This window comes from Gallus gallus, chromosome 4 (genome assembly GCF_016699485.2).
Source record: "Gallus gallus isolate bGalGal1 chromosome 4, bGalGal1.mat.broiler.GRCg7b, whole genome shotgun sequence".
In the NCBI taxonomy this organism is placed as follows: Eukaryota; Metazoa; Chordata; class Aves; order Galliformes; family Phasianidae; genus Gallus; species Gallus gallus.
Genome location: NC_052535.1, coordinates 60,843,269 through 60,871,261, shown reverse-complemented (window position 1 = coordinate 60,871,261; position 27,993 = coordinate 60,843,269). Strand labels below are relative to the sequence as shown.

General features: G+C 40.0%; 1 protein-coding gene across 6 annotated transcripts; it reads right to left on the bottom strand.

Annotated features, from left to right (window-relative positions):
• Positions 1 to 43: 43 nt before the first annotated feature.
• FAM149A (family with sequence similarity 149 member A) lies at positions 44 to 27,824 on the bottom strand. 6 transcript variants are annotated; one of them, XM_420676.8, is made up of 14 exons: positions 27,711 to 27,824; positions 12,657 to 12,767; positions 11,620 to 11,752; positions 10,115 to 10,257; positions 8,435 to 8,560; positions 8,120 to 8,296; positions 6,344 to 6,534; positions 5,477 to 5,631; positions 4,218 to 4,321; positions 3,770 to 3,997; positions 3,324 to 3,444; positions 2,600 to 2,737; positions 2,169 to 2,247; positions 44 to 1,661 (listed from the first exon to the last, which is right to left on the bottom strand). In XM_420676.8, exons 3-14 carry the CDS (start codon positions 11,746 to 11,748, stop codon positions 1,588 to 1,590), a joined length of 1,665 nt encoding a protein of 554 aa, XP_420676.6. In that variant the 5' UTR covers positions 11,749 to 11,752; positions 12,657 to 12,767; positions 27,711 to 27,824; the 3' UTR covers positions 44 to 1,587. The 6 variants fall into 6 exon arrangements, with proteins under 6 accessions (XP_420676.6, XP_040555888.1, XP_040555887.1 ...); XM_040699954.2 differs by lacking the exon at positions 27,711 to 27,824 and adding an exon at positions 21,878 to 24,852; XM_040699953.2 differs by lacking the exon at positions 27,711 to 27,824 and adding an exon at positions 24,797 to 24,852.
• Positions 27,825 to 27,993: the final 169 nt, after the last annotated feature.

The window sequence follows — 27,993 nt, the reverse complement described above, 5'->3', positions numbered from 1 at the left end:
AATGTAGTTTCCACTTCTGTCATTATAGAACTAAACAAGCACATAACTTCTTTTTTTCATTTATTCCACAACCTAATATCAGGGTTACTACGGAGTGCCATGTGATGGTAAGAGATACAGTCTTGTGCATATTTCCATACAGTCTTGTGTACATTTATATAATACAGGAGAACAAACAAGAACAACATTAGGGGCACGCTTTTGTAGTATACTTAAGTCTGAATTTTGAGCTTACATGAAATTGTGACCTGAGATTTTTGAAAAAAACTGAATTAAATTGACACCAAAGAAAACACCAAAGAAAAAGCCTTCTGCTTGGTAAGATACTATACCAAAATACCAGCAGTGAATAAATAGCATAACCAAAGGAGAGAACACTAAACCAGGAACGTAACTTAAAAATGCTTTCATTTACTGAAAAGAATGCAGCATTTGACTATTTATGCAAACCAGAAATCTCATTAACAGTACAGATACTATATAGATATATATTACAAATGCTTTGACTTGGATTACCAAGACTCAAACATTCATAAAAAAGTGATGAGAACTGGCATTAGTTTCCAAGTACAAGGACCTGATTCTATAATTATTATTCAGACAAATAACTTAGGTTTTCTTTTTCTTGTTTTCAACAGCTCTTCTACCACATCTACTTAAATTTCTGGCTATGATGGATGGAGGAATCACTGACTGCACGCACACAGTATTAATACCCAGGGACATGGAAAGGACTGTGATCTTTGGACAGAAAATAATCCCAGTCTCCTCTTCCCATTTTGGTAGCTTACCAAAAACAGGTCTAATTTGTACAGTAACAGCCAATATTTTATAAAAAAAATCTCAAGAAGGGGTAAACTGTCTTACTCATACGTCAGCAAGCAGGTTCAATTATTCAGGATCTACAAACATGTTTGGCCTGACAGAACACTGCTTTACTATAACCACAGTTTGTCCCAGCAGTTCTACAGCAAATGATGCATAGAACAGCTTAAGAAGCAGTGAAACAATTTCACATCAAAAGAATTAAAGGAAGAAGAAATGTTAAGGACAAAAAATGTTTACAAGAGAGCAACTGCAATACACAGACAGAATAAAAATGCAGAAATAGAACAGGAGTTGAATAGGAGATGCAGCTAACTCCTGTTTATAGTTTCTGTATAGAACTGACGTCTGGGTAGACCAGAACATTTTTAACACTGAGAAAAAATGAAGAAGTTGAAACAGGTTTTCACAGCATAAACATAACTTATTTTACTTCTAAAGGTAGAATAACAACTCCACAAAGAAAGATAGAATGAGGACGAATGCCTGAGAAGAATGTATAGCAGCATTTCAACTCTGCAAAGAGTGCAGACGTGAAATTCTGGGATCTCAACCATTCATTCTACATTGCACTAGTTTTTAATCTAACCTCTGGTTTAGACAATTTTAAAACACAGTAATACAGGTATACTGGAGGATCACAGGGTTCAGCAGAAGCCAGCATACTGCATATGTTCTTTGTCTAACAAGATACTAGCTGGCAAATAGAGTGCTTTAGCCTTCCATTCAGTGCAGAGGGCTTCTCTTTCTTTCTAGACTTCATTAAGAGGTAATCTGAAATCTTCTCCGTGAAGTTAGAGGATTTCTATGAAAGGATTTGTAGTAATGCTGTGAGCCTAGAAAATATAAAATGTTGTTTGTTAAAAGTGGTAGAAACAGCAAGAAATTCATGTATTATTTATGAGTTACTGCCACCAGCCTGCTCAGATCAATACTTGCTAATCTGTCTCTATTCTCACAGCATCTTTTATATAAATTATTACTACAATCAGATTATAATTATCCGATTATAATAATTATCAGATAATTAGCCTGTACATCACAATCTTGCCATAACTGTAAATACACTGAAATCTCAACTAAAGTATTGGAAGACAGGGAAATATTTTTCTTTTGAATTCTAACAACCAGAAGATGCTTTGGGGGATTTTTAGCAGTCAAAAAGGACCATCTCTGAACAAGTAGCATGAGTAAACTTCAAAATGAGGCCCAACAGATACTGCCAACCATACCTATTCTTTCATGCTGAGATGTCTCGTCTTGAGTGCTTCATTTCTCCATTGCAGAATGGGTTAGTAGGTTTTGCTGACCTTCACCTTTCAAGTGATTCTTACTTTGCTTACCTACTAAAAATCCTTGACTTGTCCCTCTGTGGTTAGAAAAATCCATAGGAGTTAGTGAACGTTTCTGGGGTGTGTCTGTCTGTAAAAAGAAAAGAAATACTATATGATAGCATGATATTTTTACTTGCTGATGATCTCCTTATTTTGTTCTAGTTCAGCAGAGTCAGTACTAACAACCTGCAAAGCTATAAACAGTACTAAAACCTGCACTCTGCCATGCAGATTTCTTCAAAAAATCTGTTTGCTGCATTAGACTTGAGGAAATTCCTTCCTCATACATTAGTCCTGCTTTGCAAACATCCACATCCCCAAAAAGCCTTTGAGCATCCTGCCCTCTAGAAGTAGCAGATAACCATGTATACAAGAAACCAGGAGAGATCCAGTAAATGAGACCTTCTATACACCAACAACAGGCATAAATGGGTGCTTACAGCATGACATAACCTGAACGTATGAGTTGTATTGGGTCTTGAAAACCGATCAGTAACAGTCTGTTCTCTGAGCGGCTGTTGCTCTGTACTTTCAGGTACTGCACTTGACACTCTGCTATGAGCATTTTTTCCTCGATGCTGAGAAAAAAAAAATCAAAGAGAGCACTTGGAGAACACAGCAACTGAACTGGTTAATGTAATGTGTACATTGTTGTTAAGAGAGGCACAAAGGATGAAGAACAGGAAGATATTTTCTCACTAACCACAAGCGCTGAATTAGGCTCATTTAAACCTACTCATGTTTTTCAAATAGATTTGAATCTGTACTCATCTATACTACTTTATAATTCCTAGAAGGCCTATATTATAAAAAAAATGACTTTATCTGTGTCTAAATTCAAAACTGCATTCTGAAGAGAAAGAAAACTACAACGTCAATTTACTTCCATTCTTGTTGCTTATTCCCTTTTCCATTTTTCAAAAATAGGCCAGAATCAACCTGATAAATGTTAATTCCAGTCAAAATCATTTTCTACTTCTTACACACACACGGACAGATCACGACACTGAAAAGAGCTATTTAAATCCATATTCACAGAAACACAAATCCAATCAGTTGGCTGTTTTTGTTCCTCTCCCCCTACCCCCAGCCATTGGTGACAAGCAATTTACTTATTTTCAAACAGCTAAAGGTTCTTTACCAGTACAAAAATAAACAACTTACAGAGCTCTGTTGCAGTCGAGGGATTGAAGGATAATGTTTAACAGCCTCTGAGTTTATTGGTGGTAACTTGTTTTGGGCTGTATGTGCACAACCAGAAGATAAACGATCCAAGCTGGCACCCCTACAGAATTTTAAGAGATTGTCTTTTAGAAAAAATCATATTCAATACTTCTTCACTGAAGTAATGTGAAACTATTAAACAGTACATTTCTAAATAGAGCTCAGCCACAGAAAGTAACAGCACTTAATGTATCAACAACATCAACAAACAAACAAACAAAAAGAAACGCCCCTCCTCAAAATACACTGTTCTGCTGCTGTATTTTTATCTCTGAATTTTAGATAAAATAATACATCTTTGATTCTCAAGTATTTTCCAAAATCCTTCAGTGGTGAAAGTTCAGTAAAGTTCTGGGGAAAGCAGAAAATAAAATGAAAAAACTCACAATTTAGTCCCCCTAAGGATTTCATCATTGTACATATTAGGAGCTTTTGAGGAGAGTTGGTCAGAAGTGAGAGAAGGTAACCTACGATGGCTTGATAGCTTCCTAGCAGATGTCAGCAGTACCCGAGATGATAAGAGAACATGATTATCGGCAATTCTCCCCAGACTAGTGGGCAGTGAATTTGGAGCACTGGAGTTAATGCTATGTGGTTTGTCTTCTTGCTCATTCCTGGGAAAAAAAGAATGGAGAATGAGATGAGGAAAAAAAAAAAAACACCACATAAAAATGAAGAAAAAGAAAGATTTGTTAACAGGGTATCATTGTAACCTTCTATAAATCTGACTGTTCAGTCACACTGGAGATGCACACAAAGATGTCTGCCTTTTCATAGCTGTAAAACATCTTTAACATTAATTATAGAATTTTAGAAAATTCTATCAATACTTACTGTATTTTTTGTACTGCAGCAAAGTGCCTCTGTTGGAGTGGTTTTGCTTGAATTGTCATCACTCCATTCAAGTCACTGCAGAAGCTGCTGGAGAAGTGGTGAACCTAGTAACAGCAACAACTACACATTAACCTTTCTTTCTATTTTTTATATATATTTAATATTATTATTTTGAGAGAGAGAGAGAGAGAGAGACCTCCAGAAGCACCTAGTTAAAAGATAATCTACTTGTTTGCTTACAGAGGCTTCTGTCTAGACAGTTCAACAGAAGCTGCAAGTGGAGCAAATATATTACCTTCCTTATTTCAAAAAAATATTAGAAAATAGAGATGTTAGTGAGCTGAATTTTCATTTACATAATAAGATTCAGTTTTAATAGGAATTAAATTCTCTAACTTTCCCTCAGCACAGTCCAACCCAGGAGCACAGAGCCTGAATATCACTTATCTGAGCACTTCTTTTCACTGTTGGGACCACTACAGAGCCAAGGATGCCAATGGGAAAAACTGAGACTGCTGTGCTATCTCTTCTGTGTTTCCTGTCTTGCTACCTAACCAATGTTGGAGAAAGATCAGATGGAATAGAATGAAGTCACTTGCACTGAATATACAAATGGAAAAAAAAAAGAAAAGAAAAAAGAAAAAGAAAAAAAATAGAGGCTAGAATAAAAAAACAGAATGTGCAAAACAGGAGCCAAGGGACAGAGGGAAAAGGCACTAAGCAGGACCCCCCCCCCAAAAAAAAGGCATTTTATCAATACAAACGCCAGCTTCTGGAAAGACAGGCAAGCCCTACTGCCAGTACTGCAGTGTACTGCAAAGCCCCCATGTGAAAGAGGCAGCAGAAGTGAAAACAAATGAGTCTGAAAGTCACAGGATTTTGAGTAAAGCACTCGAAGCAAGTTGCAGTTTCACATCCCTGCAGTCCAGGGAAGAGGCTGATTTGATTATCTAAATTCTACCAATTCTGGGCTGTGATAAAAGCAGAATTATTTTCTAGGGAGGGAATACAGACTTTCATAACATTCAATTTCTAAAAAATTTGTGTTCTGTTGAGTTTGGTTTTTTTTTTAATTTTTAATTCAGCTTCAGCAATACTTTAGTGATAATGCTGCACCAAATAAGTGATGAGGGAGTGGGAATATTTACCCACCATTTTAAATGACAATACTTATTTTATCGAATTAGGTTGGATTGGTTTTTGTTTCTGTTTTTGTTTGATTTTTTTAAAAAACAAAGGTTGCTTAAGGTTATCTTTACCTGTGATGAAGCTAAATGAGATCCAAAAGACACACTTCTTGCTTCAGAGCCTCTGGAAAGGAGGACACTCCCAACATCTGCTGTAACACGAACAGCTGGCAAGAGTGGCAGTTTACCAGTAACAGCTTTCAGCTTCTCTGGCTGCTTGGCACTCTCTGCAAAATAGAGAAAAAACAAAAGCAGAGGGAATAAAATGCATTTTGGATTTTAATAGCATGTGCTGAGATTCTAGCAATATTAAGCTTCACAGTAAATACCTTGATACAGTTTTAAGTTTCCACAATATCTAAAAATCTACTGAAAGTGATTCAATGTTGATTTTCTGAAAGTATTTCCTATTTGTTTATGCTTTGTTTGTTCGTTTGTTTTCTTGTTTAAGAAAATACTGCTAAAAAGTACTGCTTGGAATATTATTTTAAAATTCCCAAAGATTATCTTTTTATGGAGAAAAAATACATTATAGAAGAAGTCTTGAGCCTATCATTTTCTAACAGAAGCTATCTACTTCTTTTTGCTTTGAGAATAAATCACCACCTTACTTCTATTAGAAACAAATTCCCAGATTCATACTATGTTACCAGCAATCCCCTGCTAACAGCACAAATTTGTGGCAGTGATTTTAAAACAAGAACACAGTCTCCAGCAACAGAGTTCTTTTGGTAAATATTATGACTTTTTTTTACACTTCTAAAGCAAAACTTGCTACAGATTAATAAGAAATCATTCTAGGTGCATTTGTATGGTGGTTTCTGGTAAGGCATTACATATATTACGATGCTGTACTACAAATATACATATTTCTCAAGTTTTACTTATAGGGAAAAAATAATTATCCAAGTTAGATGTTATGAACTTCATATCAAATACCTGTGACATTTGTTTCCAAATGTTTTTTAATCAGTTCCTCCAATATTCCAATTACATTGCTCCATATATGATCAAATATTTCAGAAGCCACAGCATCTCTGATACAAGCCATGGGAGAAACAGGAGGAATGCCATGCTTATTCCTCTTCTCAGCAACATGTATTTTCTTTTGCTCCAAACACTCATCACCACTAATAAAACATAACACATTTTTTTCATCAAGTCCTGCGTACATGTATACATCTGCAACAATCCACTAGTGATCAAAGAAATAACTTTATGTCCAAAGTTTAAGTTAAAAAGTGTAAGGATATGCAGGTTGCTCTGAAAGTAATGCCTCCAAGAAAACTACAGCAGATACAAAGAGCACAATTATAATTTCATAGAGCAAATTCACAGCTACAAAAGAATAGTTTTCAACATAGTCACCACCATTTACTATGTGTTTTCACCAGAGATGAACAAGATCCTGTATGCCATGCTTATAAAAATCTGCACCAGTGGAGGTGAAGCATTGTTGTCACTGCAGCAATGTACCACTCAGAGCCTCACTGTGCTCACACCCACTCTTTGGTCTCCATCAACATTCAGCAGCATTGACAAATGTAAATGGGTGCAATTGTTTCTGCATGGAGGAACTCAATGACATACCTTTGTTTCATATGCACTTTCATGTCAGGCATCATTGTGTTAGACTGCCCCTCTGCTACCATTCCTCACACAGCAGCAAAATGTAATGGAATACTGGTGGGAAGGTGCAACCTCTACTGCCATACCACTAACATCCACCTCTGCTACTGTGGGCCAACATAACGATATGGGAGGCATTACTTTCCAAGCAGCCCTTGTATTACAGAATTGAATCACAAGAGAGACAAGAAACAAGATAACAGGAGTCACAAAGAAGGGAAACACACATTCACTTAAATCCCCCTTCCAATCGTTTTGCTTACACAGTAAAACAAAGTGATTCTTAACTTCTAGGAGGACATTTAATCCCAAAACTTTTCCAAAAAAAGCAGGTGCCCATATCCTTTTTCAAAAAGGGGACTAGATGGTCTACCTGGATCTCACTGGTTTCTCAGCTTTTCAGAAGCATGCCTTTGATGCACTTGCAGAAAAGCTTGAACACAAAAGTTAAGCTTTTTGTCCTACTGGTCCTACTAAAGTCTGCCCTTCACAGAGGTCTTTTAGAAAATAGCATGTTATGATCTTCTGCCCAGCAGCCAAGTTGCTGGAACACTCAACCAATCCATGGAAAAACTGGCTTGCATATGAAAGAAGACACTTGTACTACTCATTACTCAAGAGAATGTTCTAAATGCAGGCTGTATCTTGTACCTCTTGCAAAGCTGTTCTACACTGCACAACAAGGACTTAAGATTCATTAGGACAGACACTGAAAGCACATTGAATGTGATGGCCCTAAGCAATCAGGTTGTCAAGGCATTCACATGAAGAAAGCAGATTCCTTCATTCTACAGCCTATCTCAAAATTAAATAGACATTTTATTGGGTCTCCATGCAAAAAAATGCCTCAAAGCAATTAGTAGTTATGAGACATTTCTCTGACATGAGATACGTGAGTTTGGAACCACTAGAATGACAACATACCTAGTCCTCCACATGCCACTGAGTGCTCTGACCACTGTGCTACTGAATACAGTGACAGAAGGAACTGTATTTTAAGAAGAGAAACCCAGTTTATGAACCCTGACTGGGCTCAATGAGAATTTTTCATTATATTCTTCAAAAATACATATATATGTTATTTACAGCTCCTTGATGTCAAAGGCAAGATATTCTTCTATTTTTCCATCAGCATCATAGATTTCTTCTTCCAGGAATGAATATGTAGATGACTCAGAACCAGGAGTCATAGTGGAGCCTGAACTTGATGACTTCTGTACTGGAAATACTTTAGGAATCAACTTAGAGCCGGAAATGCAGAGTCTGAAAAATTACCAATAAAATGAGCATTAAATACTCAAAGAAAGAAGCATATATTTAATTACACTGAAATTCTTTAGTAAAAGTAATATTTTAGATCTCTGAAAAAATAGGAAGGAAAACTTAAAAACATGAACATACTCTTTTATGTTACTAGTACATTCACGAAGACCAGGTAAGCACTTGATATCCACAGAGCTATCACTTCTGCTTTCAAAGTGCTGAAAACCTTCATCCTTCGGTGACAGGAGCTGCTTTCCCAGAACCCTGAAAAAAAAAAAGTGTGTGAGAGACAGAGACCTTAGATAGAAATCCATTTGAGGTGAAAATATCAAAAATGCAAGTACCTACAAACAGTAGGCAAAGCAACAGCACACCTTAGTTAGAATTGCTTTGAACACTTCATGAGGGATGCAGAGTCTTGTGTAAATACTAGACAGTACTAATGTATTAAGTCATTAAAGTTAAACTGACTTATGCAAGGGGAGTTTCTAGCATACAATTTTTAAGATCAAATTAAGTCAAACTTGTTAGATCACTATAAATGCATAAATATTAAACAAAATACATCAGAAATGTTTTTAAATGAATGCAGAGGACAAATAACATCTATTAAGAGCACAGGATATATTGCATCCCTGTGGTCAAAACAACACAGAGCTCCCAGATTAATTCAGTTTACTTTCAAACTCTTGAACTTAGTACCACCAACATCAGATTTGAATCTAAATCATACATACAGGAGGTCATCTTGTTCAAAAGGCCATCTTGTTAAAATATTCTAAAAATTGTGAAATGACAATGTTTTCAATGAATTACACAGTACAAAGTCTGTCTCCACTTTATAAATGTTCTATCAATTTTTACAGCCCCTATAAAAGGTAAAACATGTCTTAATGCTTGTGAAAGCTACCATAGATTTACTTAAGAAGTCTCTCTGGATCCTGAGAAAGCATGACAAACTTCATGAAGTAATTTTTAGTTTAATTTGCAGAGGCATGTGACTAGTAGATGTATGTAAAAGCATTAAAAACAGACCACTGTTATCAACAATGTTCTTTCTAATCATGTCAGCAAATGACTAACTAGAATACAAGCACATGCAGGTCAATGTCTAGAACGGCCAAGAGACGCTGAATCTTTCTAAGAATTAATTGCCTCTATTTAGGAAGGCAGGAACAGTTCAAAGCAGTACAATACTGACTTCTGCCCTCTGTGTTACAGGAAGCAGTCATTATGCCACATAGACACTTTTCCACATTTTTGCAAAATAACTCCCAGCAATCACATAAACACTCCCAAATCTGTTCAACCAGGTATTGCTGGGCTAATTACATACATTGCTTACACTGATTTACATGGCCTAGGGAGATGGCTGTGCAGTGCAACTGAAGCATGTGGTTGCTCTCACTTTTTATTCTAAAATTTATTTTTATCCTAAAAATAAATAACTAACAGAATTAACACTGAATTTCTTGGGATTTGACAGCGAGCCTTCACTCGCAGTAAAACCAAGTGTTTCTTTACAAGATGTATTCTTTAATTAGAATAAGACATTATGAAAAAGGTGGATTATTATTTTCTCATTACCTCCTGCTAAAATACCTTGGCCTCCAATCACCATATCAATCAGAATAAAGAGCATTATCTGCTTAGCGGACTACGATCCGGACTTACCACACAACAGTGGCACAGCTCAAGTTCACACTGGACTGCAGAATCGTTGCTGATACAATACATCAGGAACAGTTCATAGCAGGACTGCCCGAAAACTCAGAGTGATAATCGGTTAAAACAAGTACCAGCAAGAAATTTCCTTACCTTAGATGAAGAGATCGCTTAACCCAGTCTGCGCATTCTGCCTGCAGGCTCTGAGTTTGGGAGGTCACTTTTCCTTCAAACAGCATTTCATCAATATCCCAAAATAGCTGATGCACTCTCTGTGTGTTGGCTTTATCAAATTCCTACATATCATAAAATTAATAGTTGTTGGTAAACATTTATATCTAAAACAACATATTTAAGAATGGGACAACTGATACTGGACTGAGCATCTCAGAATGATCTCCAGACTACCTACTTTGGACAAAACTCATATGCTGCAGTGCAAAAAGAGAAGCAGCTGGCTTGATCAAGGTGCTGCAGCAGCGAGCTAGAAACCTACATTATTCTGAAGTCAATGGGTAACAGAGCTGCCTACGAGCAACCAACAGAAAACCTCAATTACAAGGTTTCACAGCTCCGACTCCCTTTTTAATACAGCATGCACCTCTGGGACACAAGGCACCAAAGCATCCTGCTTCTTCAAGTGGAACATTTCCTTTCTGGGTAGAACAGCAAAGAGGAGACATAACCTACGGTTGGGAAACAGCTCTGATTGTGAAAAACAGCCTCTTCACTGAACTCAACACAACCAGAATTGGATGAGTTCAGAAGCACACAAAAACAGAAAAGGCCAGCGAGGTGGGCACAAGCACATTGCTGAGGGATCCTGGCACCCTATTGATGCTAGTATGTGCTACGTTCATTGTATACTTTGATATACTGAAATGGAAATAAACAGGGTCCAAAGCACATCTGTTCACTTCCACCTGAGTTCCCCAGACACTTCAGGGATCACACTGAAAAGAGATGGGAAAACAACTCTTGGCCAGGTAATGTCATGTCAGGCTTCCTCTAGTAGGGTTGGAAGTGGCAGATAGGGGCAGTACCCTCAAGGTGAGGAGGTGATGTAGAAGGTAAGAAACACCATCATCATAAATGAATAGCTTTTAACATGAAAGTGGTGGTGACTGCTGTGTTTTTAGGTTTATTCAAATGCTGCCACCATGGCTGCTCCCTCGGTCAGACTCACTAATGGGCTTTACTTATCCCTGCACCACCTACAACACCACTGACCTTAGGCAAGAGCTAAATATTTATTTAGATCGGGACATCTGCACGCATACGCATGAATGTACTACGTGACCAGAAAACTGAACATAGCCAAACTTAATCCAGTACTTGAAAGCAGATTTTATCACTTCCTTGGACTCAAAAACTTAAGCAATAACTTAAAGGTTTTATAACTTAAAGTTTTTAACAAAACTTAACTCAATTCCATTATTTAATCTTTACTTAAAAACAACAACAACAAAACATATCAGTTGATTATCAACTTGCAAACAAAACTATTTTTTAAATATTCAATTAATATCCTTAATCAATAGACGATTACTAATGAAAGCAATTAACTCTCCTCCTATAAGACATGTCCATTTTCTGTAAAAATTTATCTTTTCTAGAATACTTGGATAAAGTGTACTGTAAAAGCTTTTGTGACATACATCATCCCTCCAGGAGTAAATGGAACTTCTTTCAGTAGACAAACCAGTAGTACAGCTTTTTACTCCAGACCAAGAATTATTCAGGTCTGTGGGTGTTGCATGTCCACTAGATGAAACTGATGAAAGCATTTCACTGTGAAAAGACGACAATTAAAATGAAGAATATGATGGTTTTCTATAAAAACATTCTAAAAGTAATTCAACTGATCACTTAAATGGACAGCAATACATTTGCCCGTTGGCTGCATGATTTTCAGGACATGTAATTAGAGACACTGTGAGGAGTTTTGAGTGCACGTTTTTAAGAAGAGTGCAGTGGTTACGTGGTCCTATTGGTACCATTTACTGCCTCAAAGGCAATTCCTTCCACTCTTTATTTGTTTTATGTATACCATTGTAACCGTAATGGGACTCTAGAACATGAATAGAAATTCCAACATACATAAGTACACAAACACACATTTCAAACTCTAACAATTATTTTGTCTGTGCTCCAGTGCAATTAATGGGCACACCAAAAACTGCGCATTAAGGATAACAAATATTTTTTAGCTCTATTAGAAGCTGTCACAAGGAGATTCTGTGCAACTGAACATAAAGCTTTGCAAATGTTTCAATTCGCATCAGGTTATGGATCCGTACCCAGAGGCTTTCCTTCTGTTAGATAGGATACGCTTTAAAATGTGAGTTCTGGGATTACAGCTTCCCAGAAAGCTCAAGCAGGACCCTATCAGCCACCACCACTCCTAGGATGCAATCAGACACACAGGCCTAGTGAATCCTAACGAATGCCAACTGGAATGAAATTCCCTGACAGTTAACTGACCTGAAAAGCTAGTTAGTATCATCTGCATTTAACTGCCAAGACTGATTTCCCTTCCAAGTTTAATTTGTACCCTTCACTGTGCTCTAACGACATGCAAGCCTGTAGCACAAACCAGGAATAAAGTTCAACTGCTGAAAATTAATACCACTCCTGAAGGAATCATAAGCCAAGAGTCCATTAATGAAGTACTTATTCAGAAGTTATTGCATACCAACTGTAGTTATTGATAGCTTCTTGCACATTTCTCTCAAAAACTGCTGGAAGAGATTCTCCACTTTTTCCTGAATGATACCGATTTGTAGAAACTCTGGAGAGTCCCTTCCTAAAGGCACAAAAAAAAAAAAGACAATTTCATAAAATTAAATAAGGTGCACATACACCTCAACTGGAGAAAGATGACAAACTCTGATGAATTTTCCCATCACAGAATAGTTGATACTGGCAGGGACACGTTAACTCCACAAGCATTCTACTCATTTTTGCACTTCAAAGTTTGAAATGAAGCACAAACAACTGCAGCAGCACCTCACTACACCTGAAACAGAGGAAAGTCACTAAACAGCAGTTGCTCATGCAGTAATTAGTTAACTAGATATTTCTATTTGATCATTAACTCAAAGCCAGTTTTCTCAAACGTATCTGCATAAAAAGACGTTACAGACATGGTGCTAACCAAACAATGCACCTTACTAATAAGACTACAAACACTGCACCTGGCTGTTCCGTTCGAGTGAACTGAGATGTCAGTATAGCAAATACTTTTGATCTGTAAATCTACTGAGAATATGCAATGCATCAATTCTTCCAGTATTGAAAATTCCCCAACACTATATCAAAAACCAAGCTACAAGCTTTCAATTACTATGCTTTTCCAGAATAATTATTTCTAGAAAATGTCTTTTTTAGTTCTCCAAATACCTAAATGCCTGCTCAGATTTTGAAACCATCCCTTTCAAACCACACAGATGAATAGTAAAATGTAGTAAGGCATAGGAATGCCTCCAATATTATTTCTGGTCCTAATAGGATATTCTGTAATAGAAGAAAATTCTTCTAATCGAAATGTAGGTAATTCCACTAAGTTCTGCCATTAATATGTAAAACCCATTGTGTTTATCATGCTCAAAAATCAAAAACTTCTAGTCAGGCAAAGATCTTAGTGAAGAGCAGTTTATTCATTACTGCAATAACGGGGGCGCACACCCCCTACTGACAAGGGAGAAATTGCACACCTGGTCATTGAAATCCATTCCATCATATACCCTGGCTCTGATGCAAGTAATGTCTCTCCTGGCACTCATCAGTTGAGCATCTCAGGCTCACAGCCTTCCCAACACTGTTGCTACGATACATTTCCATACAGCGTATGTTACCAACCTATTGGTTTTAGGTATGTTGTGTACTGCTATGTGTCAATAGGAGGACAGTGGTTCCAAAAATGAGCACTTCTGTTTTGTCCTGTGCTAGGCCCTCCCCTACCCTACATAATTACCTTACCTAGTGCCTGTGCCAATTCCACCTAGGTCAGAATGTCACAGCCTCAACTTTACTCTGTTCAGCAGCTTTCTTTGTGAAAAACAACTTATCCTGAGCTACATACAGAAATACTGGAAATTTCCACCACAAAAACACAATCTCACACCTATCACTTCAGAATACATATGGATGTGTCAAAATGTTCCTCAGAAGCATTTTTAGAGTAACAGATTACTTCACCTGCTGAAGTTCTAATTTTCACCCCAGTGAAACCCTCAGGTCATAACTGCGAATAGCAACATGATTACATCAAAGTACATTTGTGAATGAGTAACAGCAAGGGAACAGCTCTCAGTTTAGAAGCTTGCTTAATTCCTTCAGCCAGAAAATGCATATTGGTCATGCAACTACTAGGATTCCTCAACCATATTCCTGTCCTTTCCTGTATTACTCTGGGCTCTGCATAGATTGCAAAGAAACGAACATCAAAATCTAACTGCCCATTCAAAGAGGCAACCTACGCCCTGGCTAATAACCACCAATAAGCTACCACACATTTAAACTTGCAGACTCTTGGAGGCTGGGACAGCAGGATTAGGAAGCATCTCTACATGCTTGCTCTGATCTTCCTGCCCTATCCCTTGTTCATCACACCAGGACCTATCTCCCAGGCAATAGCAGTGGGCTCACTGCCCATCTTTTACACATCTCCACCATTTCATTTCTTGTATTTTTGCCCAGGTCATTTTCTAAGTTCTTTCTCAATTTTTTTTTTTTTAAATATGTGACCTTTGCTTTCCACAGCTCAGTACCACCACCAGCCTTCCATGACACTGCTAATCCCTTTACCCAGCCAACAACAAACCTGAGCTGTCACTGGCCCTGCAGCAATTCTGTGAAAACCCACCAAAAGAGAAAGCCTTGTGCTCTTCTCCTGCTTCCCCCTGCAGTTATTTCTCTGAGCAAGGAACCTTTTCCACTCCATCCTGGCTCCTGGCCCTATAAGGCTTTGTGATTCCTTGGAGAATTCCCAAGTACTTTTTCAGTGGCTTCAAAAACAACCTAAACTTACACGCACGTGAATAAATAGCACCAATAGAACGTCCCTGACTTTCTCTGCAAAACAAAGCACATAGATGGCACACCACATGGCCCAAGATGCGGCTGGGAAGTGTTTCTGCTGCATCATTTCACTGCGCGCACTGGTACTGTGCCTCCTGACTCCCTGGACCACATGACTTTGGAGGATAAGCCAGGAATCGGCCGCAAAAAGAAAATTCCTCCCAGTATGTCCACAGCACACTCCCCCAGTGCTGGGAACCGCTACAGCCTACTCAGAAGCCCTCACTGAAGCCTTCAATGGCAGGCACAGAACGGCAAGCCTCCAGAGCTGCCCGCAACCCGTCCGGCTCCGGACAGCTCCCCCCGCAGCCAGGCAGAGGCCGGCCCCGAGCGGCTCCGCACTCACCCTACAACCAGAAGCCCTCGGCGGCCCCAGGAGTCGCCCGGCGGACCAGGACGCCTCGCCCTGCGCATGGGAGCCCGAGGGCGGCCCGGCTCGGCACAGCACAGCACGGCCCAGCTCGGCGCAAGCCCCCGGCAGCCCCTCGCGCCGCCTCCGGACCCGCCCCGCTGTGCTTCGCTTCCCCCCGGCGACCGTGTCCTAAGCGGGTAACAGTGTAGGCTGTCGCACAGCTCGTTCTCCTACAGAATCACTGCCACCAGGAAACCGAAACCGCGGCAGTTATTTGTGTTCTGGCTGATAGATGTGGTCGCCTCGACTTCCTCCTCCTTCAGCGTGTCTTGCAAGTCACCCTTCAAAACATACAAAAAGCATTTCCACTGTGGCAGAACTCCAGTTTTACATTGACTCCAACAGCACAAAACCTTGCAGGTGGCACTGAGTGCTGCTTCTGCAGACCAGAACCTGAGAATGTCCTCTGGGATTGAAGTAACAGTCCAGCTACTCCAGTGCGTCATGTGATGGTGGCAACCAGACAGGCTATGTAGGGGAAAATCTGGTCATTATCTGCAGTGTATTTCCTCCTTCCCCAGCAGGCTCAGTAGGAGACGTTAGGAGAGTGTGTCCCTGACCAGTCCTTCCATGTCCTTTTGGGAGATCCTTCCACCTTCTGGAAAACCTTCCTGAACCCACTGATACAATTTGCCTCTACAATCTCTCATTGCAATAAATTCTAGAAAAATTACTCTAAAAATAAACTGCTTCCCCACAGTGTTTGAACTAATCCCCTAGATGGCCACGTGTGACCTCCAGTTCTCCTGTTGCAGCTACTGACAAGTAGCTGGCTCTTGCCCTGCTTACCCAGAACACTGCACTCAAGCACGTTGAGCATCACGTCCATAGTAATGCCAACCAGAGCCATCTCCTCTCACAGCTAGTGAGTTCACCTCACTCCTCTCAGGCCTGAGGGCAGGTCATTTTCCCCTGACACATCCCAGCTGCCTTTCTTCAGATGTGATTCCAGAACTGCATGCAGCATTCAAGTTGTAGTGCACTGCAGTGAGAGGATCCTCTCCACTCTGTTCCTGACAAGGCATGAGATTCTGTTGCTTTCTGAAATGCTACTGCACACAGAAACATCTACAGAACTGCCATAAGTACCATGATTCCTTTCCTTTTTCTTAATTTCCAATTTCAAGGTCAGCGCTACCTAAGGTAAGCTTATTTTTCCCCTAAATATGTTATTTTTATATACATACACCATCTATGTGGGAGTCAGAGACGTGGTCAGCCTCTTATCAGCAGTCTGTGGGGGACAGGACAAAGGGAAACAGCCATAAACTGGAGCATAGGAAGTTCTGCACCAACATGCAAAGAAACTTCTTCACAGTGAGGGTGACAGAGCACTGGAACAGACTGCCCAGAGAGGTTGTGGAGTCTCATTCTCTGGAGACATTCAAGACCCACCTGTATGCCTACCTATGCAACCTGGTCTAGGGAACCTGCTTTGCAGAGGGGCTAGACTACATGATCTCTGGAGGTCCCTTCCAGCCCCTACAATTCTGTGATTCTGTGATTATTTTTATCTGCTCTTCAGCTCTTCTCCCCCCTTTTCCTACATTCACTGACTGTAATGATGGAGATCAAGTGTTAGATTTTGCATAACCTTTCTGTTCCTGGGAAGGCTTGTCACTGTAGTGGCAAGAAGCAGCACAGGTCACCTCTCTGCAACCCACAATCAATTTATATCAAAGTTATTAGGAAAGAAAGAAACACAATATCAATTGCATTTCTCAAAATGAAGCCATCACTTCTGCCTTTCTCGCCAAGACAATGACAAACATAATAACTTGTTGAGAAGGAGTGTATTATTATTACCCTATTTGGAAGCAGTGTTATAAAAGGAGATACCAAAAGGCATTCAGCTGGAGCTTAAAGATGCCAGTGGGAAGGGAAAAACACTAACTTCATTGTCATGAATGTTAATCTCATCCCTCTAATAGATGGGTACAAGTCAGTTCTGTAGCTACAGCCTCTGACAAAAGAATTTATTATGTACAGCCATTCTGTGGACAATGTATGATGTATCTCTTATAAAAGGTGCTGCCTCAGTGTCTTAAAAAATTCAACGTCTCAGACCTTCCATCTTCTCCGCATGCTCTTTTCTATTTTAGAGTTGCGATTTGTAACTAACAGTAAGGATAGTAAATCCATCACACTCCCATGACATGACATGCTTCCTATTACCCGACATGAATCATTTCCTTCATATTTTCACTTTTTGCTGGCTATTCCATCCCACACATAGTTTATATAGCCAAGAGATAGCAATTATTTGTATAACATTTATGAAAGTCTTTGATACCAGACTATAAAGATCAAAACATAACTCTCTAACAAATGATATATATCTACTGGATGTAACTGATTTTGGAATCACAACATCCTTTCTCACACTAATTTGGATCAGTTACTATTGGAGCCTATTTCTCATTCTTCTTTGTACTACACAACCTGGTCTAGAAGCTGTACTTGTTCCTTCACAAGCCCAGCATGCTTAAATACTCCTCTGTGAAGGTCACTGCCCACACAGCCACTCCAAGAAGCAGTTTCCTGGCAGTGAATAGACCAGTCATAATCACTGTCTTATTCAAAGACCATAGAAAATCCATTACAAATGGCATGCTGTTTTACCATCATTACACAAAAGGGCCCTCCTGCACATCCCAAAGTTAATGCTGCTCCATGTGGTGTAAGGAAGGAACAAACTGGACATGGCTTCTTTCTGAGCGATGAACAGTATTCTGGGCAAGGAGTGCAGTGGCTTACCTCAACATTTGTATCACATGCAGTGCAAAGCTCATTGGAAATGCGCATCTGTTATTCCCTCTAAGTGAGGCAGACATCCACCTAATGTGGCGGTGCTTGGCCACAGCTCACTCTCCCTGTACTACTTGATGAGACAGGTTTAACTGATGAGGTTTTGTGTGATTTTTTTTTTTTTTCCCCAGACTTATAGAGCTTTTAAGAGAACGTTTTTACCTTCTTAACAACTTCAGTGACCACAAAGTGCTACATGTAACAGACAATACTGGATGTCCTTAATGGAGCCTAGAGAAGCCGTACCTGAAGGCTGCTGTAGTAGCAGCATTCAGAGCTGAGGACCGTTACATGTGGTCAGTGTGACAGCACCCAATCCTTCCTTCAGCAGTCTGGACTTCCTATGAGACAATCCCAGTGACCATGGGAATTACTGAAACTTCTCAGTTTGGCTCAGTCTTTGTTACTTATTTAAGGAAACAGGAAACTTATTTAAGGAAAAAGGGCAGATGGCAATGTTTGTTTCTGTTCATGCTCCCTATTCTTCAGCTTTCTCACAGCTAACAAAATTGTGGTAATCCTCAAGAAGCCATTCCCAGAATAGGTTACTCCAGTTGATGCACAGAGAAAGTAGAATCATGAGAAATGTAACAGATCTTTCACGTAGCCATTCGCAGAAAATTATTTTAAGACACCTATAGTATCTGTCCAGTCTTTTTGCTTAGAAATGGCATGGCTTAATTAAGGAGAAGAAAATCTGCCTTAGAAGAAGGTGTTATATTTGCCTTCTCAGCTTCCAGCAACATGGCATCTTTATCATTACTGAAAATGCTGTGGACTGTGAAGCAGACTTGACAGCTAACAAGGCTCAGCACAGAAAATGACACTAAGTTTTGGTTGATGAGTGCCACTCCAGACCCAGAGATGATTTTCTTTTTGCTCTTCAGTATTAACGAGCAACTTCAAAAGCATTTCAGTGGTTTCAGACATCTTGCTCATTGTTTAAGGAAGTATTGACTTTATCTAAAGCTAGAAAATAAGGATTCTGAATGGTTTTTCCTACTGTTAGCTTTTTAACACGCCACCCAATTTTGCAGAAATACCACTTGCTATCTCTGAACCTATGTGCGGATTAGTGATGCCTTGATGATCAGATTGTTTGTAGAGTGCTCATACTTCGTAGGAGTCAGGACTATTACCTCCTCACAGAAAGCATTTGTATTGCAGAAGCAGCCATATAACCCATCATTAGCGTCACTGAGGTTAATCTTTATGAGCCATTGCTCAGAAATAATAACAGCAGGGTTTTAGAATTCAGCCACTGACTTCAGATCTAAGCATCAGCAGATACCCAGCCATCAGAACCAAATCACAAAGAGCTCTGTTCTTGTAGATTTTAAACACAACCTTTCATTGTTCCTTTACTTTGTTGGGAAACGTGACACCGCTGCACTAAATGCTTAAGTCTTACATTTCTTTTTGTCTGTTCTGTTTTTTAAAGGTTATCCATAACCAACAATAACACTTCACATGACTCAGGTTAATGAGGCTACACAACACACAGAATTTAACATCTACCCTGGCAGCAGAAAAGTGTGAAACAAAAATAAAGCACAGAAAATGGTGTTTGCGAAAACAGATGTCATAATAACTATTTCCTTATTGAAAGGATTGTTACAGTTTAGTAACAACCTGCTTAGAGACTATTTAGAAAAAAAAACCCTCATAAAAGAAAAGAGATCAGTTTTCATTATCATGAAATTCTTCAGCTTAAGGATATGGCTTTAAGAAACACAAGGCTGCCCTCTAGTTTTCAGCTACATAATGTATGTCCTGAGAAAATGATGCAAATCTTGTATACCTGCAAGATCACATTGCTGAGTACACAAAAGGGTTAAATAATTCCTTAACTTAGAGTCTTATTAGAAAATACTAGGTCTCATTTTCTTTATGTGTATTACTGCAAGAAGGCACTCTCTAAAAGTTATTATTGAGAGAAATATTTTTATGATGAACCCAGTAAACTTAAGTTCTATCTGTCAGTGAAAACACTAGCTTTGAAAATGAAGGCCAAAACTGTAACCATGTTATCACTCTCACAGGGCTGTTGTTTTCTTTATGTTGACAGAAAGGTCATGGTTTCAAAATTATAAAGCCTTTAACGCAGCATGAGCTTGGTGAATATTTCATGCTCACACACACACATATAATATTGATTCACTAAGAAAATGAAAACAGAAATATAATCTTGGTTCTAGAAAATTTCTGACCAAAACCAGCATATTAAGTACTTTTCCTATTTATGAAAATAAATCTAGCTTTTCAATATGAATTATGAATTAACATTAAAAAAATACCTATCACCTTGATTAACTGCAATAGTAAAGAACGCTAATTACTGTCTTAGAGAAAGTGTTTTATTTCCTTAGATCTGATAGGTGGCATTTATTGCTGCAGTATCAAGTGTCTGCCAACAGAGACAAGGAGAGAGCAGCAGCCCAACAAAACACCTGGAAGTGGTCTGTGAGAATTTTCCTGTATCTTCTTATTACGGATGTACATTTGAAAATTCTATTGACATCTTTCTATAACAGATTTATTTCATCAAAATATCAGATTTCTTTCATTTTTGTTCATTAATCTCTGAAGAGGATAAGGCATACAATAATTTATTTCAGTACAAGCAGTTCTCTTGTTCCAAGCACTGAGTTTTCCAAATAAAGTCTTCAAAAAGCTCATGTGGAAGCAGTTCTGCAGTATGCAGCAGTTCACAAGTGACACAAGTGTGGGAAGATCCTAGTCTGTAAATGCTAAGGAAAGGAATGGAACAGATTGCAATGCAATGGAAGGAATGTACAAACCTAATTAAGACCAACAGGCTGACCACTTCAGGGCTAAGCAGAAGTTAGAGCACATTATTAAGGGCACTGTCCAAATGTCTTTTGAACCCGAACAGGTATGGGACATCAGCCACCTCCGTAGGAAGCCTGGTTCCAGTGTTTGATCACCCTCATGGTGAATAAATATTTCCTTATATTCAATCTGAATCTTTATTAGGGATAGTTTTGTGTTACTCCTACCCTGCCGTAGGTTCCCAGGAGCAGAGCCCAGCATCCCCCTCTGCTTACCCTCTCAAGGAACTGCAGAGAACAGTGAGGTCACCTCACAGTTTCCCCTTCTCCATGCTGGTCAACCCAGGGGCCCTCACCTCAGCCCCTCCTCCCAGGACATGCTCACCGTGCCCTCTTTAGGTCACTTCATAATACCTTAACATCCTTCTAATATTGTGGTGCTCGCAGTTCCACACAATATTCAAGGTGAGGCTGCACCGAGTTAAACATAGTGGGAAAATCGCTGCTTTGATTTGTGAGAAGAAAATACTGGACACATAGCAGCTGGCCAGGGCAGGCCCAGGTCATATGGCCAACAACAGACAAATTCAGTGACCATTGCATCCAGCTTGCATCTGGTCTGCTCTTCACACAATAAAAATGTACTTTGACCTTTACTTGTAGTAACACAAATGTTCAAAACACTGTTAAATACACTTGGTTACCAAATAGCTTTCAGTATCAAACATCAACAAGTGCTGCAATACTGTAGCCTTTGGTAACAAAAATGAAGATACATCAAAACGTTGCAAGCACTACGTATTCATCTCCTCCAGTTCTTACCTCAGGCACTAATCAATCCCTCAGCAAATCCCCAGAGCAGCACATCCTCATTCCAGAACATTCTATTTCCTTAACAGGAAGCATTACAAAGCAGATTTTGTATGTTTGAAACATAGATGCTCAGACTGTCAATAAGCTGGAATAGAGGTCTGTCAGCCAGAGGGGTTACGTACTGACGAAGGATCATCTCCTGCTGTCCATTCGTGAGAAATCCCTCATGTACACAGCCACTTTTTGTGAGCACTTTGACCACAAGTCAGCTACAAACACCAAGCAAAGTAAACTGCCAAAACTGTGCTGGCCAAAGGCTCTGAAGATCAAAGTCTATCGGCTGGGGCAAACTGCAGGAAAAGGTCATCCTGCAGCCCGGAGGCTGCTTCTTTGTCAACAATATTAAAGAGTCAGGTTCACTGCAGAACAAGCAATTCTGCTATGATCTCCTTTCCTAAAAACTCAGAAAATCTCGTTATATCAGATTTTTCTCACAAACCCCCATGGAAGAATGAAGTCGTAAATACTTACACGAAATGTGGTGAACTACAGTGTGCATATTCTATGTATAAATCTGCATTTCTTACCAACTTTAAAAATAATAATTCTAATATGAAACAAAATAATTACTTTCAGATTATTTTCAACTTTTAACAAACTTATTTGTTATGGATAGGCTGTACTGCTAGTCCACAGATTCAATTTCAACAGCATAACATTAGATAAGCTCTGACCCTGTCCAGGCTGGCTGCTGGTTGGCTGCCACATGAATTCCCATGTCTTAGAGCATGGGTGTTGAATATCATCATATACCACGTTTTTCCTCTACAGCTCTTCTGCTTTATTCAGTGGACAAAGAGAGCTGGGTCTTCTTAAAGACAGAATGATTTAAACATCCTATGAATAAATAAATGTTTTTGTTAGGAAGTCCTCTCCTTTATTTACTGCATAGTATCTAAACGTTTGTGACCCAGTGCACCAAGGATGAAGCTGGCAGTTTCACAGCACTGATCACTCCCACCAGAGGAGTGAGTGAGGTGACAGCAAGGGTGTCCTGGTTTCAGCTGGGACAGAGTTGGACTTTTCCCCTTCATAGCATCTGGTATGATGCTATGCTGCGGCTTCAGGAGAAAACCAGTGTTGATAACATAGGGATGTTTAAGTTGTTGCTGAGCAGCGCTGCACAGAACCAAAAAATGTTTCAACTTCTCATGCAGTCCTACTAGCAAGGGGAGCCAAAGGAGCACAAGGAGCTGGGAGGGGACAGAAATAGGACAGCAGGCCTAAGATGGCCAAAGGGTTATTCCATGCCATACAGCATCAAGTGAAAAATCTTTAAAAACAGGGAAGTTAGCCAACGGGCAGCTGCTGGTTGAAGGCTGGCAGGGCACTTGTTGGTGAGCAGTGAGCAATTGCATTGTGCATCACTTCTTTTGTAACTGTATTCTATGTTATTATCATTACTATTATTATTCTCCTTTTCTCTTCCTTTTCTGTCTTAGTAAGTCATTTTTATCTCATTCCTCCAGTTCTACTTGACTGGGACTTTTTTCCAATTCTCTCCCCCATTCCACTGTGAATATTTGTTCACCTTTCCCACATTTGCCTGTCCAGTGACTTTGTTTTTATTCTGCTTTATGTTCTTTTCATTCTTGTTCAAGGAGCAATCCAGTCTTTATAGCAATGCAGGAGAGATGCACTTTCTCAAAAAGAGGAAAATTTAATCTGTCTAAAACATATCTTATGGCCAACATGAGAGTTGATGGAAACAGGTGGTCCAGACACACTGAGAATGTTGTTGCGAAAACAGTGCCCTGAGCATACCAACAAGACTCAGCTGCTGATGGCCTCAGAGCTGCCTTATCACCCACTATGGCCCTGCCTGGCAGTTAGGGCTTGTGGCTGATGCCAGCTGCCTCCCACATTTAGGGGTGGTGGGACAAGCCACCTCGGGGCTCTATCTCTTCTACCTCCTATTGCTAACACCACTCATCCCACTCGGGAACTCAGAAATTAGATGCCTGTCTGTAAACGTAACACTCTAGTTTCCTATAAAAACCAACGCATATTATCAAAGGCAATAGATCAGTTCTTGGACCTGAAAGCAATGAAACCGCTTTGAGGACACCTGGTGTTCCTTGGATTAGCATTTCTGACATTTATTCTCTGACAAGCTACATGCTGAAAACTGCATGAGGTCTTACTAAGAACCTACTATAGATGTAATATTAGAAAGCATTAGGAATTATTTGTAGTTCCATCTGTGTAGATAATACTGAAATACTGACTTCAATAACACCACATAAAATTAAAATGTACATCTATGCTCTTTTACATTTGTTGGCAATAAAAAAAATATAATTGACCTAAGCAAGATTCTACATCATTACATTTGCTCATTTAGAGTGGTACAGTTGAAACAGGAAGCTAAGTAATGCTGTGGTGTTCTGTGTGTTAGTATGCATTACAGCAAGAAAGGGGTCTATTCCTTTTAGAGGTTATAACAGGAGACATGGAATCCAAGTCTCCATTCTCTTAGGCTGTGCATTAAGTTGCTTCTACCTACGTCTTCACAGAGTATCATTTGAAAGGACAAGTTTTGAGTGACTGATAAAGTGAAAATCTGCAATAAATAGCAATGTTTTTACACCATACGTAAAGCTGCCCTTGTTCTACCAGGTTCACAAAACGGTTTCTTATGTGTCAGAACCATCCTAAAACATGGGGAGCAGTACAACCAATTCCAACAAAATATTACCTGTTCCTAAACATCATGACTAAACCCTTGTTCAGTTTATCTCTAGGTTACCAATAATGTTTCTTCAAAAAGAAATCTGTGTATCTTGGTGTCACTCCTATGTATGGCAAACAGGTATAGGACCAAAGAGATTATCATGTTACAAAGGAGTAATGAAATAAAAATCTTACCTATGTCCTGGGCTTGCAGAAGGGCTCCAAGAGGAGTGATCTCCAGCTAGAGATCCTTTCTCCTTGGGAGTCAGCCCTTAAATGGGGTCTAGGAGGGGTGCAGCCAGGCTCCACCCCTTCCGGTCACTCAGGTGAAATTGCATTCACCTGTGCTCCTGCAGCTGACTCAGTGCTCGCCTCAGGTGGTCAATCAGAGGTTCAGGCCATGATTCAGCAGTTCCCATACACTCCTATATCGTGGTAAATGTAATATAAGGCATCTTGTGATTTTCCAAAGCAATTTTATGACCTTATACAGCAACTATTTTTTCCAAACAGCATTTTCAAACATGCAGTCAGATTTTTTCCTTAAAAATAAATATATTTTTTAATTGGTGCTCATTCAGTGGAATTAGAAGAGTATAAAATCACTATAGTATAGCCCTACACCACACTAGAATTAATTGTTAGTCATCATCATAGATCTCACAAAATATTCAGAGTACTTAGGAAAGAGAGGAAGAAATCAGTGCTAAATTTTTACTATTTTGCTTTTCCAGTGCATTTTGATCGCTATTAATCTGTCAGCATCTGAAGGAAGAAATAGTAAAATATAAAACTGAATAAATAAAACTGAAGCTTTTGTTTATTAACCAATGACTCCTAGTTAAACTGTTATCAATGTAAATGTCCACTGTACTTTCAGTGTCTTCTAGAATGCTTTAAATGCTATTAAAACTTGTAACAGAGGAATTTGATTTGGATAATCAACAACACTCTGAGCCTAGCTATCAAGGACATGATACCATATTCTGTAGCTCACAAATTCAAATCTGAACTGTAGGCAAGGAATTCTAAAGTGTTTAATGTTTAATTAAGTTGCTTCTTCTAAAAGCTTAAGTGAAGCCACCTAATTAAAAAATGCTAATGTGGAGGTGTAGGCTTTCCTTGCCAAAGTGATGTATCTTATTCCTTCTTCTACATCTTTCTGGTCTGGTTTTGTTCTTCTTAAAGACAAACAATACCTTATTAGAATAAGCTTGACTGCTATGAATAAAATATTTGAAATGCCACCATGCATACAAAAGTGTAACAGTTAAGGAATAATGAGGAGATTATGAGTTAGAAGAGTTTCAACAGCAACCTGAAATAAGCATTTTGCTGCACACAGCCAGCTTAAAGGAATGAGGTTTATTCTTCATCCCAATACAAGCAATTTGGTGAAGAGTTAAATTTTATCCCTTATATTTTTTTTATAATTAAAAAAAAAAAAAAGCATTTAAAAAGGAACAGCAGCTCAAACAGCATTATACCCAGCTTTATTTTTCATAGTGAAAAAAAATAATGAACAATTTGTCGGTTATTACAGACAAACAACACTAACTTGGTTCTGATATTGGTTATACAAAGGTTCAGATAAGTTCTGCACAGAACTCTGACAATACAACTCATACCAGATTGATCTCCCTATTCTAGAAAGGCTACTATGCTACACAAATTGGAAAAAAAATAAGCCTAAAGGAGCTTGCAACTTGTTCTGAAACCAAACCAACCACATTAGGTAGGGGGCAGAGGAAATAACAGGGAGAGTTTCTCTTTCTACCTGTATTACTCTCACAGTGTTACATAGCTTAGCTATCAGTCAATTATAGTTCTACTCATCTGTGTTTTTATTTCTTTAAATGTATTTTAATTCTTCTGTGGCTTGATAAAATAAATTCATTAATGCCTAGATAGGACTATTTACAAATACCTCCTCATTTTTTTCCCTGGATGACGACTGACGACCTAAAGCACCTTCACATGATGCTGGCACTGGGACTCCAGCTGCAGTTCAGAAAGCAGTCCCAGCCTTGTCGTGGGCTCAGTACACGGTAACAGCCAAAGCCACCAACAAAACATCGACCCACAGTGGTGCAGATACCAAAACAGAACTCAAAAGCACTATCTTGTCACTATGCAAAACCTCACTGCGCCGGCACAGAGAACACTACGCATAGTTCTGGTCCTGCATCACCCGGTCTCATTGGAATCCCAGAGAGGTTGTGGATGCCCCGTCCATCCCTGGAGGTGTTCAAGGCCAGGTTGGATGAGGCCCTGGACAACCTGGTCTAGTAAATGGGGAGGTTGGTGGCCCTGCCCAGCAGGGGGTTCGGAGATTCATGATCCTTGAGATCCCTTCCAACCCAGGCCATTCTGTGATTCTGTGAATCAGGAAAAGGCTGCAAACAGGATTAGGGTACGGAGGTGCCCTCAGAAGGAAGGCTGGACAGGCTGGGGCTACTCGGTCGGGTGAAGAAGGCTAAGAGGTGGCACGCTCCCATTTTACTAGCCACAGAGGAGGCAGAAGTTTGGAAGATGATCACCTCATTAACCATACCTTGCAACACAAGCGCTGAAGTGACTCCCTGAAATCGTGAAGAAAAACAAACAAACCGGTCTCCTCTCTTCCTCCCAAAGCAGAGCAGTGACTTTCAAGACATTGTTGCTATGTACTTCCAACAGTGAAACAAGCTTGCTAAGAAACCTCTTTCTACTTGACAACTGAGTCCTACCTGCATACCCGGCTAGTTTGCGTACAGCAAAAAACAAAACAAAACAAACGTTTTTAGCATCAAGCTTGAATATTCAAATACACAAGCACTTCAGCATGGTTTTCTACACCTTACTGATGCACTGAGCTTCTCCCAGTGGCTCCGGCAACTCTCTCCGTATCTCCGCGGCGGATCCCTCGCCCGAGCTCGGTACTCCCTGCGCTCCCCCGAGCTGCAGCTGCTCCCCGCTCCCCTCTCTGCTCCCTCTGAAACTGAGCAGCGTCACTCCGCGCAGAGCTGCTCGGCGCAGCACAGGATTCGGCACAGGGGGCACCTGCGGAGGAGAATGGGGACCCACAGACCGCCCGCTGCCCCTCCCCGACCCCGCCGGGCGCTCTCACCTCGGGCTTCGCGAGCTGCACGCTGCCTCCTCGGCATCGCTCTCCGCCACCGCCTCCTCCCCAATGTCGGGCAGGGTGATGAGCCGCGCCTTGCCGCCCGCCCAACTCCCGGCCTCCTCCGTGGCGACGGGCAGCGGGCGTGGGGGACGCCCGCCGGCAGCCGGGATGCAGCCGCCTCCGGAGGGCGGCCGGGGGCTGGGGGCGGCCGGGCTGGGACCCGCGGCGGAGCGGCGGAGCCAGACCAGGAGGGAGCCCAGTTCTAGCGCCGCTAGGTTCATGGCAG